At 48.4% G+C, this 17393-nt stretch overlaps 1 protein-coding gene across 8 annotated transcripts in view; it reads left to right on the forward strand.

The window, feature by feature from the left end:
* ENTREP3 (endosomal transmembrane epsin interactor 3) overlaps nt 1–17393 on the forward strand; it is a 283486-nt gene that overhangs the window by 119013 nt on the left and 147080 nt on the right. For 6 of the 8 annotated variants that reach the window (XM_075329677.1, XM_075329675.1, XM_075329678.1 and 3 more), the window contains exon 2: nt 16691–16747. The exons of the other annotated variants lie outside the window; for them this stretch is intronic. In XM_075329677.1, the coding sequence (XP_075185792.1) occupies nt 16691–16747 (57 nt within the window). The remainder of the gene's footprint in view (nt 1–16690; nt 16748–17393) is intronic. 8 annotated transcript variants of the gene reach the window in all.

Genomic DNA, 17393 nt, shown 5'->3' on the forward strand with positions numbered 1-17393 from the left:
AGGGGGATGTATTATATGTAGGGAGCAGGGCAGGTGTCGCTCACACCTGTGTGTGTTCGGGGGGATGTATTATATGTAGTGAGCAGGGCAGGTGTCGCTCATACCTGTGTGTGTACGGGGGGTGTATTATATGTAGGGAGCAGGGCAGGTGTCGCTCATACCTGTGTGTGTATGGGGGGAGATGTATTATATGTAGTGAGCAGGGCAGGTGTCGCTCATACCTGTGTGTGTACGGGGGGTGTATTATGTGTAGTGAGCAGGGCAGGTGTCGCTCATACCTGTGTGTATGGGGGGGGTGTATTATATGTAGGGAGCAGGGCAGGTATCGCTCATACCTGTGTGTGTACGGGGGGGTGTATTATATGTAGGGAGCAGGGCAGGTGTCGCTCATACCTGTGTGTGTACGGGGGGTTTATGATATGTAGGGAGCAGGGCAGGTGTCGCTCATACCTGTGTGTATATGGGGGGATGTATTATATGTAGGGAGCAGGGCAGGTGTCGCTCATACCTGTGTGTGTACGGGGGATGTATTATATGTAGGGAGCAGGGCAGGTGTCGCTCATACCTGTGTGTGTACGGGGGTGTATTATATGTAGGGAGCAGGGCAGGTGTCGCTCATACCTGTGTGTGTACGGGGGGGATGTTTTATATGTAGGGAGCAGGGCAGGTGTCGCTCATACCTGTGTGTATACGGGGGATGTATTATATGTAGGGAGCAGGGCAGGTGTCGCTCATACCTGTGTGTGTACGGGGGATGTATTATATGTAGGGAGCAGGGCAGGTATCGCTCATACCTGTGTGTGTACGGTGGGATGTATTATATGTAGGGAGCAGGGCAGGTGTCGCTCATACCTGTGTGTGTGTACGGGGGGGATGTATTATATGTAGGGAGCAGGGCAGGTGTCGCTCATACCTGTGTGTGTACAGGGGGATGTATTATATGTAGGGAGCAGGGCAGGTGTCGCTCACACCTGTGTGTGTTCGGGGGGATGTATTATATGTAGTGAGCAGGGCAGGTGTCGCTCATACCTGTGTGTATGGGGGGGGTGTATTATATGTAGGGAGCAGGGCAGGTGTCGCTCACACCTGTGTGTGTACGGGGGGTGTATTATGTGTAGTGAGCAGGGCAGGTGTCGCTCATACCTGTGTGTATGGGGGGGGTGTATTATATGTAGGGAGCAGGGCAGGTATCGCTCATACCTGTGTGTGTACGGGGGGGTGTATTATATGTAGGGAGCAGGGCAGGTGTCGCTCATACCTGTGTGTGTACGGGGGGTTTATGATATGTAGGGAGCAAGGCAGGTGTCGCTCATACCTGTGTGTATATGGGGGGATGTATTATATGTAGGGAGCAGGGCAGGTGTCGCTCATACCTGTGTGTGTATGGGGGGGTGTATTATATGTAGGGAGCAGGGCAGGTGTTGCTCATACCTGTGTGTGTACGGGGGGTTTATGATATGTAGGGAGCAGCGCAGGTGTTGCTCATACCTGTGTGTGTACGGGAGGAGGTATTATATGTAGGGAGCAGGGCAGGTGTCGCTCATACCTGTGTGTGTACGGGGGGAGGTATTATATGTAGGGAGCAGGGCAGGTGTCGCTCATACCTGTGTGTGAACGGGGGGGGTGTATTATATGTAGGGAGCAGGGCAGGTGTCGCTCATACCTGTGTGTGTACGGGGGGTGTATTATATGTAGGGAGCAGGGCAGGTGTCGCTCATACCTGTGTGTGTACGGGGGGGTGTATTATATGTAGGGAGCAGGGCAGGTGTCGCTCATACCTGTGTGTGTACGGGGGGTGTATTATATGTAGGGAGCAGGGCAGGTGTCGCTCATACCTGTGTGTGTACGGGGGGGTGTATTATATATAGGGAGCAGGGCAGGTGTTGCTCATACCTGTGTGTGTAAGGGGGGGTGTATTATAGATGGGGAGCAGGGCAGGTGTCGTTCATACCTGTGTGTGTACGGGGGGATGTATTATATGTAGGGAGCAGGGCAGGTTTCGCTCATACCTGTGTGTATACGGGGGGGGTGTATTATATGTAGGGAGCAGGGCAGGTGTCGCTTATACCGGTGTGTGTACGGGGGGGGATGTATTATATGTAGGGAGCAGGGCAGGTGTCGCTCATACCTGTGTGTGAACGGGGGGTGTATTATATGTAGGGGGCAGGGCAGGTGTCGCTCAGACCTGTGTGTGTACGGGGGGTGTATTATATGTAGGGAGCAGGGTAGGTGTCGCTCATACCTGTGTGTGTACGGGGGGGTGTATTATATGTAGGGAGCAGGGCAGGTGTCGCTTATACCTGTGTGTGTACGGGGGGGGGATGTATTATATGTAGGGAGCAGGGCAGGTGTTGCTCATACCTGTTTGTGTACGGGGGGTGTATTATATGTAGGGAGCAGGGCAGGTGTCGCTCATACCTGTGTGTGTACGGGGGATGTATTATATGTAGGGAGCAGGGCAGGTGTCGCTCATACCTGTGTGTGTACGGGGGGTGAATTATATGTAGGGAGCAGGGCAGGTGTCGCTCATACCTGTGTGTGTACGGGGGATGTATTATATTTTGGGAGCAGGGCAGGTGTCGCTCATACCTGTGTGTGTACGGGGGGTGTATTATATGTAGGGAGCAGGGCAGGTGTTGCTCATACCTGTGTGTGTACGGGGGGTGTATTATATGTAGGGGGCAGGGCAGGTGTCGCTCATACCTGTGTGTGTATGGGGGGATGTATTATATGTAGGGAGCAGGGCAGGTGTCGCTCATACCTGTGTGTATACGGGGGGTGTATTATATGTAGGGAGCAGGGCAGGTGTCGCTCATACCTGTGTGTGTACGGGGGATGTATTATATGCAGGGAGCAGGGCAGGTGTCACTCATACCTGTGTGTATACGGGGGATGTATTATATGCAGGGAGCAAGGCAGATGTCGCTCATACCTGTGTGTGTACGGGGGAGATGTATTGTATTAAATGTAGGGAGCAGGGCAGGTGTCGCTCATACATGTGTGTGTACGGGGGGGGGGGTGTATTATATGTAGGGAGCAGGGCAGGTGTCGCTCATACCTGAGTGTGTACGGGGGGTGTATTATATGTAGGGAGCAGGGCAGGTGTCGCTCATACCTGTGTGTACGGGAGGGGTGTATTATATGTAGGGAGCAGGGCAGGTGTCGCTCATACCTGAGTGTGTACGGGGGGTGTATTATATGTAGGGAGCAGGGCAGGTGTCGCTCATACCTGTGTGTGTACGGGGGGGTGTATTATATGTAGAGAGCAGGGCAGGTGTTGCTCATACCTGTGTGTGTAAGGGGGGGTGTATTATATGTGGGGAGCAGGGCAGGTGTCGCTCATACCTGTGTGTGTACGGGGGGGTGTATTATATGTAGAGAGCAGGGCAGGTGTCGCTCATACCTGTGTGTGTACGGGGGGGTGTATTATATGTAGAGAGCAGGGCAGGTGTCGCTCATACCTGTGTGTGTACGGGGGGGTGTATTATATGTAGAGAGCAGGGCAGGTGTCGCTCATACCTGTGTGTGTACGGGGGGGTGTATTATATGTAGAGAGCAGGGCAGGTGTTGCTCATACCTGTGTGTGTAAGGGGGGGTGTATTATATGTAGGGAGCAGGGCAGGTGTCGCTTATACCTGTGTGTGTACGGGGGTATGTATTATATGTAGGGAGCAGGGCAGGTGTCGCTCATACCTGTGTGTGTACGGGGGGTGTATTATATGTAGGGAGCAGGGCAGGTGTCGCTCATACCTGTGTGTGTACGGGGGGGGTGTATTATATGTAGGGAGCAGGGCTGGTGTCGCTCATATCTGTGTCTGTATAGGGGATGTATTATATGTAGGGAGCAGGGCAGGTGTCGCTCATACCTGTGTGTGTACGGGGGGGTGTATTATATGTAGGGAGCAGGGCAGGTGTCGCTCATACCTGTGTGTGTACGGGGGGATGTATTATATGTAGGGAGCAGGGCAGGTGTCGCTCATACCTGTGTGTGTACGGGGGGGTGTATTATATGTAGGAAGCAGGGCAGGTGTCGCTCATACCTGTGTGTGTACGGGGGGGTGTATTATATGTAGGGAGCAGGGCAGGTGTCGCTCATACCTGTGTAAGTACGGGGGATGTATTATATGTAGGGAGGAGGGCAGGTGTCGCTCATACCTGTGTGTGTACGGGGGGTGTAATATATGTAGGGAGCAGGGCAGGTGTCGCTCATACCTGTGTGTGTACGGGGGGTGTAATATATGTAGGGAGCAGGGCAGGTGTCGCTCATACCTGTGTGTGTACGGGGAATGTATTATATGTAGGGAGCAGGGCAGGTGTCGCTCATACCTGTGTGTGTACGGGGGATGTATTATATGTAGGGAGCAGGGCAGGTGTCGCTCATACCTGTGTGTGTACGGGGGGATGTATTATATGTAGGGAGCAGAGCAGGTGTCGCTTATACCTGTGTGTGTACGGGGGGGATGTATTATATGTAGGGAGCAGGGCAGGTGTCGCTCATACCTGTGTGTGTACGGGGGATGTATTATATGTAGAGAGCAGGGCAGGTGTCGCTCATACCTGTGTGTGTACGGGAGGGGTCTATTATATGTAGGGGGCAGGGCAGGTGTCGCTCATACCTGTGTGTGTACGGGGGGGTGTATTATATGTAGGGAGCAGGGCAGGTGTTGCTCATACCTGTGTGTGTACGGGGGGGGGTGTATTATATGTGGGGAGCAGGGCAGGTGTCGCTCATACCTGTGTGTGTACGGGGGGGATGTATTATATGTAGGGGGCAGGGCAGGTGTCGCTCATACCTGTGTGTGTACGGGGGGGATGTATTATATGTAGGGAGCAGGGCAGGTGTCGCTCATACCTGTGTGTGTACGGGGGGGATGTATTATATGTAGGGGGCAGGGCAGGTGTCGCTCATACCTGTGTGTGTACGGGGGGGGGTGTATTATATGTAGGGAGCAGGGCAGGTGTCGCTCATACCTGTGTGTGTACGGGGGTATGTATTATATGTAGGGAGCAGGGCAGGTGTCGCTCATACCTGTGTGTGTACGGGGGGTGTATTATATGTAGGGAGCAGGGCAGGTGTCGCTCATACCTGTGTGTGTACGGGGGGGTGTATTATATGTAGGGAGCAGGGCAGGTGTCGCTCATACCTGTGTCTGTATAGGGGATGAATTATATGTAGGGAGCAGGGCAGGTGTTGCTCATACCTGTGTGTGTGTACGGGGGGTGTATTATATGTAGGGAGCAGGGCAGGTGTCGCTCATACCTGTGTGTACGGGGGGGTGTATTATATGTAGGGAGCAGGGCAGGTGTCGCTCATACCTGTGTGTGTATGGGGGGGTGTATTATATGTAGGGAGCAGGGCAGGTGTCGCTCATACCTGTGTGTGTACGGGGGGATGTATTATATGTAGGGAGCAGGGCAGGTGTCGCTCATACCTGTGTGTGTACGGGGGGTGTATTATATGTAGGGAGCAGGGCAGGTGTCGCTCATACCTGTGTGTGTACGGGGGGGTGTATTATATGTAGGGAGCAGGGCAGGTGTCGCTCATACCTGTGTGTGTACGGGGGGATGTATTATATGTAGGGAGCAGGGCAGGTGTCGCTCATACCTGTGTGTGTACGGGGGGGGTGTATTATATGCAGGGAGCAGGGCAGGTGTCGCTCATACCTGTGTGTGTACGGGGGGGGTATATTATATGTAGGGAGCAGGGCAGGTGTTGCTCATACCTGTGTGTGTACGGGGGGTGTATTATATGTAGGGAGCAGGGAAGGTGTTGCTCATACCTGTGTGTGTACGGGTGGTGTATTATATGTATAGAGCAGGGTAGGTGTCGCTCATAATTGTATGTGTACGGGAGGGTGTATTATATGTAGGGAGTAGGGCAGGTGTCGCTCATACCTGTGTGTGTTCGGGGGTGTATTATATGTAGGGAGCAGGGTAGGTGTCGCTCATACCTGTGTGTGTACTGGGGTGTATACTATGTATAGAGCAGGGCAGATAACCCTCATACCTGTGTGAGTATGTGTGGCGCCCTGGACAATCCAGGACGTCAAAGGAACTACACCTACACACCCCACACCCCGGTCAGGCACACGTAAGTCAAACAAAAACCCTTGTTGCCTTCCTCCAGGGGCTGATGTCCACACCAGTGGGTGGGCCAGGCGGTTGGTCCCGCCCACCGAGGAGTTCACAGTCCTGGAGGCGGGAAAAGCAGTTGAGTTCAGTTTTGGAGTGAAGTGGTAAAAGAGCAGACTGACAGCGTCCGGGTGTGTGGCCCGGACGATACAGCAAGGTTAGCAGACGGTGGTGACCGTCTGCAGGAGAGGCCTATTGGAGCCAGCCGTAAGGACCGTGGATGGGCGGTGGCCCGGCGGTACCGGACCGGTACGCAAAGAGAAGCCAGCACCAACCGGCAGGGCTTACGGACCCCGACAAGGCTAGGAGTCGCCGCTGAAATTGTCAAATCCGTTAGCGAAGGGAACCTCTGGGGTTTCTCAGCAGCCAAGTCCCGATTGAAGGCAACAGTTTAACCGATAGAGGGAAACACAGCCACCGCCAAGGCTACAGTTCCCAGGGCCAGAGCCTGCGGGCAAAAGGGGCTCCTTCAGCAACCTTCAAAGCTGGGGAGCGGGTTACCGGTGGGAACCCATTGGAACCGTACACAACACACAGGTGCAGGGAAAGGCAGTCACCATCAACCTGCCGGAAGGAAAAACACCGCAGCCGTCTGTGGGACCCGTCCATCCAGCCGTTTGGTTTACTGGAGACTTTGTGTTCATCATTGGCTGAGTGAGTACCACCGTGCCATGCGGCACAGCGCTGCCCCCGCGACCCTGCACCTTACCAGGCCCCGTAACCTGCCTGCCATCCATCCCTACCCCTCACCGGGCCCCGGTACAACCAAACCTCCTACCCATGGAAGGGAGAACCAACATCCAAGCTGCTCCCTGTCATCGCTCCCGGGATCCCCGTCCAGAGCAGCGGTGGTGTTACAAGCTCACCACAACCGTGGGTGGCGTCACGGACAATTCCCCTAAAACCCAAACCTTCCCCCTTTTCACTCACGGGCGAGGAACGCCGCTTGAGTCCCCGGGATCCGGCCCACCGCTCGAGCCACCACCGAGCAGCAGCAGCAGCCGGACCCGAGCAGTGGGTGAGCGCAGCGTCCCCTCCTCCGCCCGCGACATATGTTCCGTATGTATTAGGCTTAGGATACAGTTAGGTCCAGAAATATTTGGACAGTGACACAATTTTCGCAAGTTGAGCTCTGCATGCCACCACATTGGATTTGAAATGAAACCTCTACAACAGAATTCAAGTGCAGATTGTAACGTTTAATTTGAAGGTTTGAACAAAAATATCTGATAGAAATTGTAGTAATTGTACACATTTCTTTACAAACACTCCACATTTTAGGAGGTCAAAAGTAATTGGACAAATAAACCAAACCCAAACAAAATATTTTTATTTTCAATATTTTGTTGCGAATCCTTTGGAGGCAATCACTGCCTTAAGTCTGGAACCCATGGACATCACCAAACGCTGGGTTTCCTCCTTCTTAATGCTTTGCCAGGCCTTTACAGCCGCAGCCTTCAGGTCTTGCTTGTTTGTGGGTCTTTCCGTCTTAAGTCTGGATTTGAGCAAGTGAAATGCATGCTCAATTGGGTTAAGATCTGGTGATTGACTTGGCCATTGCAGAATGTTCCACTTTTTTGCACTCATGAACTCCTGGGTAGCTTTGGCTGTATGCTTGGGGTCATTGTCCATCTGTACTATGAAGCGCCGTCCAATCAACTTTGCGGTATTTGGCTGAATCTGGGCTGAAAGTATATCCCGGTACACTTCAGAATTCATCCGGCTACTCTTGTCTGCTGTTATGTCATCAATAAACACAAGTGACCCAGTGCCATTGAAAGCCATGCATGCCCATGCCATCACGTTGCCTCCACCATGTTTTACAGAGAATGTGGTGTGCCTTGGATCATGTGCCGTTCCCTTTCTTCTCCAAACTTTTTTCTTCCCATCATTCTGGTACAGGTTGATCTTTGTCTCATCTGTCCATAGAATACTTTTCCAGAACTGAGCTGACTTCATGAGGTGTTTTTCAGCAAATTTAACTCTGGCCTGTCTATTTTTGGAATTGATGAATGGTTTGCATCTAGATGTGAACCCTTTGTATTTACTTTCATGGAGTCTTCTCTTTACTGGTGACTTAGAGACAGATACACCTACTTCACTGAGAGTGTTCTGGACTTCAGTTGATGTTGTGAACGGGTTCTTCTTCACCAAAGAAAGTATGCGGCGATCATCCACCACTGTTGTCATCCGTGGACGCCCAGGCCTTTTTGAGTTCCCAAGCTCACCAGTCAATTCCTTTTTTCTCAGAATGTACCCGACTGTTGATTTTGCTACTCCAAGCATGTCTGCTATCTCTCTGATGGATTTTTTATTTTTTTTCAGCCTCAGGATGTTCTGCTTCACCTCAATTGAGAGTTCTTTAGACCGCATGTTGTCTGGTCACAGCAACAGCTTCCAAATGCAAAACCACACACCTGTAATCAACCCCAGACCTTTTAACTACTTCATTGATTACAGGTTAACGAGGGAGACGCCTTCAGAGTTAATTGCAGCCCTTAGAGTCCCTTGTCCAATTACTTTTGGTCCCTTGAAAAAGAGGAGGCTAAGCATTACAGAGCTATGATTCCTAAACCATTTCTCCGATTTGGATGTGAAAACTCTCATATTGCAGCTGGGAGTGTGCACTTTAAGCCCATATTATATATATAATTGTATTTCTGAACATGTTTTTGTAAACAGCTAAAATAACAAAACTTGTGTCACTGTCCAAATATTTCTGGACCTAACTGTATATTGGGATCAAGAAATAGGTTCAGTGAATAGTCTGTGAATAAGGAAGCAATTACAAAACCTGTCTTCTTGACTTTTTAATGATTTTTTAAAATGAATTAATAAAGATTTTTTTTTTTATTTTGGATGTCGTGCTGGGCCTATTTATTGTTCCTAATGTCGTGGCCAATATTTATCCCCAGTGCACCGTATTAATGAACTTCCATCTACAGACGGTGAGCTGGAATTGAGACGTTTTTCTCCCTTTTGTTTCCTTGTTCTACTCAGGATATATTGGGGTATACAGCAGGGCAGATAAGCCTCATACCTGTATGTGTATGGGGAGTGTATTCTATGTATACAGCAGGGCAGATAACCCTCATACCTGTGTGTGTATGGGGAGTGTATGCTATGTATACAGCAGGGCAGATAACCCTCATACCTGTGTGTGTATGGGGAGTGTATTCTATGTATACAGCAGGGCAGATAAGCCTCATACCTGTGTGTGTATGGGGAGTGTATGCTATGTATACAGCAGGGCAGATAACCCTCATACCTGTATGTGTATGGGGAGTGTATTCTATGTATACAGCAGGGCAGATAACCCTCATACCTGTGTGTGTATGGGGAGTGTATTCTATGTATACAGCAGGGCAGATAACCCTCATACCTGTGTGTGTATGGGGAGTGTATGCTATGTATACAGCAGGGCAGATAACCCTCATACCTGTGTGTGTATGGGGAGTGTATTCTATGTATACAGCAGGGCAGATAAGCCTCATACCTGTGTGTGTATGGGGAGTGTATGCTATGTATACAGCAGGGCAGATAACCCTCATACCTGTATGTGTATGGGGAGTGTATTCTATGTATACAGCAGGGCAGATAAGCCTCATACCTGTATGTGTATGGGGAGTGTATGATATGTATACAGCAGGGCAGATAAGCCTCATACCTGTGTGTGTATGGGGAGTGTATTCTATGTATACAGCAGGGCAGATAAGCCTCATACCTGTGTGTGTATGGGGAGTGTATGCTATGTATACAGCAGGGCAGATAAGCCTCATACCTGTGTGTGTATGGGGAGTGTATGCTATGTATACAGCAGGGCAGATAAGCCTCATACCTGTATGTGTATGGGGAGTGTATTCTATGTATACAGCAGGGCAGATAAGCCTCATACCTGTATGTGTATGGGGAGTGTATGCTATGTATACAGCAGGGCAGATAAGCCTCATACCTGTGTGTGTATGGGGAGTGTATTCTATGTATACAGCAGGGCAGATAAGCCTCATACCTGTGTGTGTATGGGGAGTGTATGCTATGTATACAGCAGGGCAGATAAGCCTCATACCTGTATGTGTATGGGGAGTGTATTCTATGTATACAGCAGGGCAGATAACCCTCATACCTGTGTGTGTATGGGGAGTGTATTCTATGTATACAGCAGGGCAGATAACCTTATACCTGTATGTGTATGGGGAGTGTATGCTATGTATACAGCAGGGCAGATAAGCCTCATACCTGTATGTGTATGGGGAGTGTATGCTATGTATACAGCAGGGCAGATAAGCCTCATACCTGTATGTGTATGGGGAGTGTATGCTATGTATACAGCAGGGCAGATAAGCCTCATACCTGTATGTGTATGGGGAGTGTATGCTATGTATACAGCAGGGCAGATAAGCCTCATACCTGTATGTGTATGGGGAGTGTATTCTATGTATACAGCAGGGCAGATAAGCCTCATACCTGTGTGTGTATGGGGAGTGTATGCTATGTATACAGCAGGGCAGATAAGCCTCATACCTGTGTGTGTATGGGGAGTGTATTCTATGTATACAGCAGGGCAGATAAGCCTCATACCTGTATGTGTATGGGGAGTGTATTCTATGTATACAGCAGGGCAGATAAGCCTCATACCTGTGTGTGTATGGGGAGTGTATGCTATGTATACAGCAGGGCAGATAAGCCTCATACCTGTGTGTGTATGGGGAGTGTATTCTATGTATACAGCAGGGCAGATAAGCCTCATACCTGTATGTGTATGGGGAGTGTATTCTATGTATACAGCAGGGCAGATAAGCCTCATACCTGTGTGTGTATGGGGAGTGTATTCTATGTATACAGCAGGGCAGATAAGCCTCATACCTGTATGTGTATGGGGAGTGTATTCTATGTATACAGCAGGGCAGATAAGCCTCATACCTGTGTGTGTATGGGGAGTGTATGCTATGTATACAGCAGGGCAGATAAGCCTCATACCTGTGTGTGTATGGGGAGTGTATTCTATGTATACAGCAGGGCAGATAAGCCTCATACCTGTATGTGTATGGGGAGTGTATGCTATGTATACAGCAGGGCAGATAAGCCTCATACCTGTATGTGTATGGGGAGTGTATTCTATGTATACAGCAGGGCAGATAAGCCTCATACCTGTGTGTGTATGGGGAGTGTATTCTATGTATACAGCAGGGCAGATAACCCTCATACCTGTATGTGTATGGGGATTGTATTCTATGTATACAGCAGGGCAGATAAGCCTCATACCTGTATGTGTATGGGGAGTGTATGCTATGTATACAGCAGGGCAGATAAGCCTCATACCTGTATGTGTATGGGGATTGTATTCTATGTATACAGCAGGGCAGATAAGCCTCATACCTGTATGTGTATGGGGATTGTATTCTATGTATACAGAAGGGCAGATAAGCCTCATACCTGTATGTGTATGGGGAGTGTATTCTATGTATACAGCAGGGCAGATAAGCCTCATACCTGTGTGTGTATGGGGAGTGTATTCTATGTATACAGCAGGGCAGATAAGCCTCATACCTGTGTGTGTATGGGGAGTGTATGCTATGTATACAGTAGGGCAGATAAGCCTCATACCTGTGTGTGTATGGGGAGTGTATTCTATGTATACAGCAGGGCAGATAAGCCTCATACCTGTATGTGTATGGGGATTGTATTCTATGTATACAGCAGGGCAGATAAGCCTCATACCTGTGTGTGTATGGGGAGTGTATTCTATGTATACAGCAGGGCAGATAACCTTATACCTGTATGTGTATGGGGAGTGTATTCTATGTATACAGCAGGGCAGATAACCCTCATACCTGTATGTGTATGGGGAGTGTATTCTATGTATACAGCAGGGCAGATAAGCCTCATACCTGTATGTGTATGGGGAGTGTATTCTATGTATACAGCAGGGCAGATAAGCCTCATACCTGTATGTGTATGGGGAGTGTATGCTATGTATACAGCAGGGCAGATAAGCCTCATACCTGTATGTGTATGGGGATTGTATTCTATGTATACAGCAGGGCAGATAAGCCTCATACCTGTGTGTGTATGGGGAGTGTATTCTATGTATACAGCAGGGCAGATAACCCTCATACCTGTGTGTGTATGGGGAGTGTATTCTATGTATACAGCAGGGCAGATAACCCTCATACCTGTATGTGTATGGGGAGTGTATTCTATGTATACAGCAGGGCAGATAAGCCTCATACCTGTATGTGTATGGGGATTGTATTCTATGTATACAGCAGGGCAGATAAGCCTCATACCTGTATGTGTATGGGGAGTGTATTCTATGTATACAGAAGGGCAGATAAGCCTCATACCTGTATGTGTATGGGGAGTGTATGCTATGTATACAGCAGGGCAGATAACCCTCATACCTGTATGTGTATGGGGAGTGTATTCTATGTATACAGCAGGGCAGATAAGCCTCATACCTGTATGTGTATGGGGAGTGTATTCTATGTATACAGCAGGGCAGATAAGCCTCATACCTGTATGTGTATGGGGAGTGTATTCTATGTATACAGCAGGGCAGATAAGCCTCATACCTGTGTGTGTATGGGGAGTGTATTCTATGTATACAGCAGGGCAGATAAGCCTCATACCTGTATGTGTATGGGGAGTGTATTCTATGTATACAGCAGGGCAGATAAGCCTCATACCTGTGTGTGTATGGGGAGTGTATTCTATGTATACAGCAGGGCAGATAAGCCTCATACCTGTGTGTGTATGGGGAGTGTATTCTATGTATACAGAAGGGCAGATAAGCCTCATACCTGTATGTGTATGGGGAGTGTATGCTATGTATACAGCAGGGCAGATAAGCCTCATACCTGTGTGTGTATGGGGAGTGTATTCTATGTATACAGCAGGGCAGATAAGCCTCATACCTGTGTGTGTATGGGGAGTGTATTCTATGTATACAGCAGGGCAGATAAGCCTCATACCTGTATGTGTATGGGGAGTGTATTCTATGTATACAGAAGGGCAGATAAGCCTCATACCTGTGTGTGTATGGGGAGTGTATTCTATGTATACAGCAGGGCAGATAACCCTCATACCTGTGTGTGTATGGGGAGTGTATGCTATGTATACAGCAGGGCAGATAACCCTCATACCTGTGTGTGTATGGGGAGTGTATTCTATGTATACAGCAGGGCAGATAACCCTCATACCTGTATGTGTATGGGGAGTGTATTCTATGTATACAGCAGGGCAGATAAGCCTCATACCTGTGTGTGTATGGGGAGTGTATGCTATGTATACAGCAGGGCAGATAACCATCATACCTGTATGTGTATGGGGAGTGTATTCTATGTATACAGCAGGGCAGATAAGCCTCATACCTGTATGTGTATGGGGAGTGTATTCTATGTATACAGCAGGGCAGATAAGCCTCATACCTGTGTGTGTATGGGGAGTGTATTCTATGTATACAGCAGGGCAGATAAGCCTCACACCTGTATGTGTATGGGGAGTGTATTCTATGTATACAGCAGGGCAGATAAGCCTCATACCTGTGTGTGTATGGGGAGTGTATGCTATGTATACAGCAGGGCAGATAAGCCTCATACCTGTGTGTGTATGGGGAGTGTATGCTATGTATACAGCAGGGCAGATAAGCCTCACACCTGTATGTGTATGGGGAGTGTATTCTATGTATACAGCAGGGCAGATAAGCCTCATACCTGTGTGTGTATGGGGAGTGTATTCTATGTATACAGCAGGGCAGATAACCCTCATACCTGTGTGTGTATGGGGAGTGTATGCTATGTATACAGCAGGGCAGATAAGCCTCATACCTGTGTGTGTATGGGGAGTGTATGCTATGTATACAGCAGGGCAGATAAGCCTCATACCTGTATGTGTATGGGGAGTGTATTCTATGTATACAGCAGGGCAGATAACCTTATACCTGTATGTTTATGGGGAGTGTATTCTATGTATACAGCAGGGCAGATAAGCCTCATACCTGTATGTGTATGGGGAGTGTATGCTATGTATACAGCAGGGCAGATAAGCCTCATACCTGTATGTGTATGGGGATTGTATTCTATGTATACAGCAGGGCAGATAACCCTCATACCTGTATGTGTATGGGGAGTGTATTCTATGTATACAGCAGGGCAGATAAGCCTCATACCTGTATGTGTATGGGGAGTGTATTCTATGTATACAGCAGGGCAGATAAGCCTCATACCTGTGTGTGTATGGGGAGTGTATGCTATGTATACAGCAGGGCAGATAACCTTATACCTGTATGTTTATGGGGAGTGTATTCTATGTATACAGCAGGGCAGATAACCCTCATACCTGTATGTGTATGGGGATTGTATTCTATGTATACAGCAGGGCAGATAAGCCTCATACCTGTGTGTGTATGGGGATTGTATTCTATGTATACAGCAGGGCAGATAACCCTCATACCTGGATGTGTATGGGGATTGTATTCTATGTATACAGCAGGGCAGATAACCTTATACCTGTATGTTTATGGGGAGTGTATTCTATGTATACAGCAGGGCAGATAACCTTATACCTGTATGTTTATGGGGATTGTATTCTATGTATACAGCAGGGCAGATAACCCTCATACCTGTATGTGTATGGGGATTGTATTCTATGTATACAGCAGGGCAGATAAGCCTCATACCTGTGTGTGTATGGGGATTGTATTCTATGTATACAGCAGGGCAGATAACCCTCATACCTGGATGTGTATGGGGATTGTATTCTATGTATACAGCAGGGCAGATAACCCTCATACCTGTATGTGTATGGGGATTGTATTCTATGTATACAGCAGGGCAGATAACCCTCATACCTGTATGTGTATGGGGAGTGTATTCTATGTATACAGCAGGGCAGATAACCTTATACCTGTATGTTTATGGGGAGTGTATTCTATGTATACAGCAGGGCAGATAACCCTCATACCTGTATGTGTATGGGGAGTGTATTCTATGTATACAGCAGGGCAGATAACCTTATACCTGTATGTGTATGGGGATTGTATTCTATGTATACAGCAGGGCAGATAACCCTCATACCTGTATGTGTATGGGGAGTGTATTCTATGTATACAGCAGGGCAGATAACCTTATACCTGTATGTGTATGGGGAGTGTATTCTATGTATACAGCAGGGCAGATAACCCTCATACCTGTATGTGTATGGGGAGTGTATTCTATGTATACAGCAGGGCAGATAAGCCTCATACCTGTATGTGTATGGGGAGTGTATTCTATGTATACAGCAGGGCAGATAACCTTATACCTGTATGTGTATGGGGGGATGTATTATGTATAGGATATATTGTGGTATAGAGCCGGGCAGATAGTGTATTTCCGTTTATTGATCTCTTGGACTTTTTCTACTTTATATATGTGTTCTAACTTTTGTGAATTTTTTCCTTTTGTTTTAACCTTCATTTTCATCCTCCCTCCATATGTTGAATCGTCTTCATTACCACCATGAATGAGTTTCTACCTGTCCTTATTTTTGCCTCTTTTCTCCTCTTCCTTGTATTCTTCCCGCACGTCTCTGTGGTCACGGCTCTTTCTCCTTGTGTCCTGCTTCCTTCTTGTGTCCTTCTTTTGCCCGTTTTCTCCTCTTCCTTGTATTCTTCCCGCACGTCTCTGTGGTCACGGCTCTTTCTCCTTGTTTCCTGCTTCCTTCTTGTGTCCTTCATTTGCCCGTTTTCTCCTCTTCCTTGTATTCTTCCCGCACGTGTCTGTGGTCACGGCTCTTTCTCCTTGTGTTCTGCTTCCTTCTTGTGTCCTTCATTTGCCCGTTTTCTCCTCTTCCTTGTATTCTTCCCGCACGTGTCTGTGGTCACGGCTCTTTCTCCTTGTGTCCTGCTTGCCCGTTTTCTCCTCTTCCTTGTATTCTTCACGCACGTGTCTGTGGTCACGGCTCTTTCTCCTTGTGTTCTGCTTCCTTCTTGTGTCCTTCATTTGCCCGTTTTCTCCTCTTCCTTGTATTCTTCCCGCACGTGTCTGTGGTCACGGCTCTTTCTCTTTGTGTTCTGCTTCCTTCTTGTGTCCTTCATTTGCCCGTTTTCTCCTCTTCCTTGTATTCTTCCCGCACGTGTCTGTGGTCACGGCTCTTTCTCCTTGTGTCCTGCTTGCCCGTTTTCTCCTCTTCCTTGTATTCTTCCCGCACGTGTCTGTGGTCACGGCTCTTTCTCCTTGTGTTCTGCTTCCTTCTTGTGTCCTTCATTTGCCCGTTTTCTCCTCTTCCTTGTATTCTTCCCGCACGTGTCTGTGGTCACGGCTCTTTCTCTTTGTGTTCTGCTTCCTTCTTGTGTCCTTCATTTGCCCGTTTTCTCCTCTTCCTTGTATTCTTCCCGCACGTGTCTGTGGTCATGGCTCTTTCTCCTTGTGTTCTGCTTCCTTCTTGTGTCCTTCATTTGCCCGTTTTCTCCTCTTCCTTGTATTCTTCCCGCACGTGTCTGTGGTCACTGCTCTTTCTCCTTGTGTCCTGCTTCCTTCTTGTGTCCTTCCTTTGCCCTTTTTCTCCTCTTGCTGCTCAGTTGGCGGTTTCAGGCCTTATTGGATGCATCTCGTGGAAAAAGCCGATCACTCTGGTGGTAAGTTTGGATTGTTTGGCATCAGGATGGGTGGGTTCACACTGATCATGACCAAAGTTCTCAAAGGCTTTCAATCCGTGAGGTGGATGGGTGAATCGATGGTTTTATAAAGTGCTTGTTTTATCCAATATTGTTACCGTCTTAAAGGTAATCTGTCAGCAGGTTTTTGCTATGTAATCAGACTGCGTCCTAATGTGGGAGTAGAGAACCCTGATTCTAGGCCAGAAAGTCTCAAACATGCGGCCCACGGGCCGCATGTGGCCCCTGAGGCTGCTTGTTGCGGCCCGAGTGCTCTCAGACCCCGTGACGATCGTGTTACTATGCAGGGGAGCGGCGCCAGCACGGCTTTACTACAGTTGATGCATTTGCGGCGCAGCGCTGGCTGGGAGCTCTGCACGGGTCGCTGGCCGAGGGCTCATGGGGCCTGAGAAACTCAGCAGTTGTTTCAGCTTAATGTGCACAGATCTAGCTGAAATATATTGCAGCACTGACCATGGGTTCCTGCTCTGCACATTGCAGCGTCACAGGAGGCAGCAGGTTCTGGAGCTCACACGTGTCCTGGCTGCTTAAAGGGAAGGTTTCATAAAAAAAAAAATCAATAACTGAAAAAATGTAAAGTTTTAATGTTTTGTTTAAATATTATGTT

Source organism: Anomaloglossus baeobatrachus, chromosome 12 (genome assembly GCF_048569485.1).
Source record: "Anomaloglossus baeobatrachus isolate aAnoBae1 chromosome 12, aAnoBae1.hap1, whole genome shotgun sequence".
Taxonomy (NCBI): Eukaryota; Metazoa; Chordata; class Amphibia; order Anura; family Aromobatidae; genus Anomaloglossus; species Anomaloglossus baeobatrachus.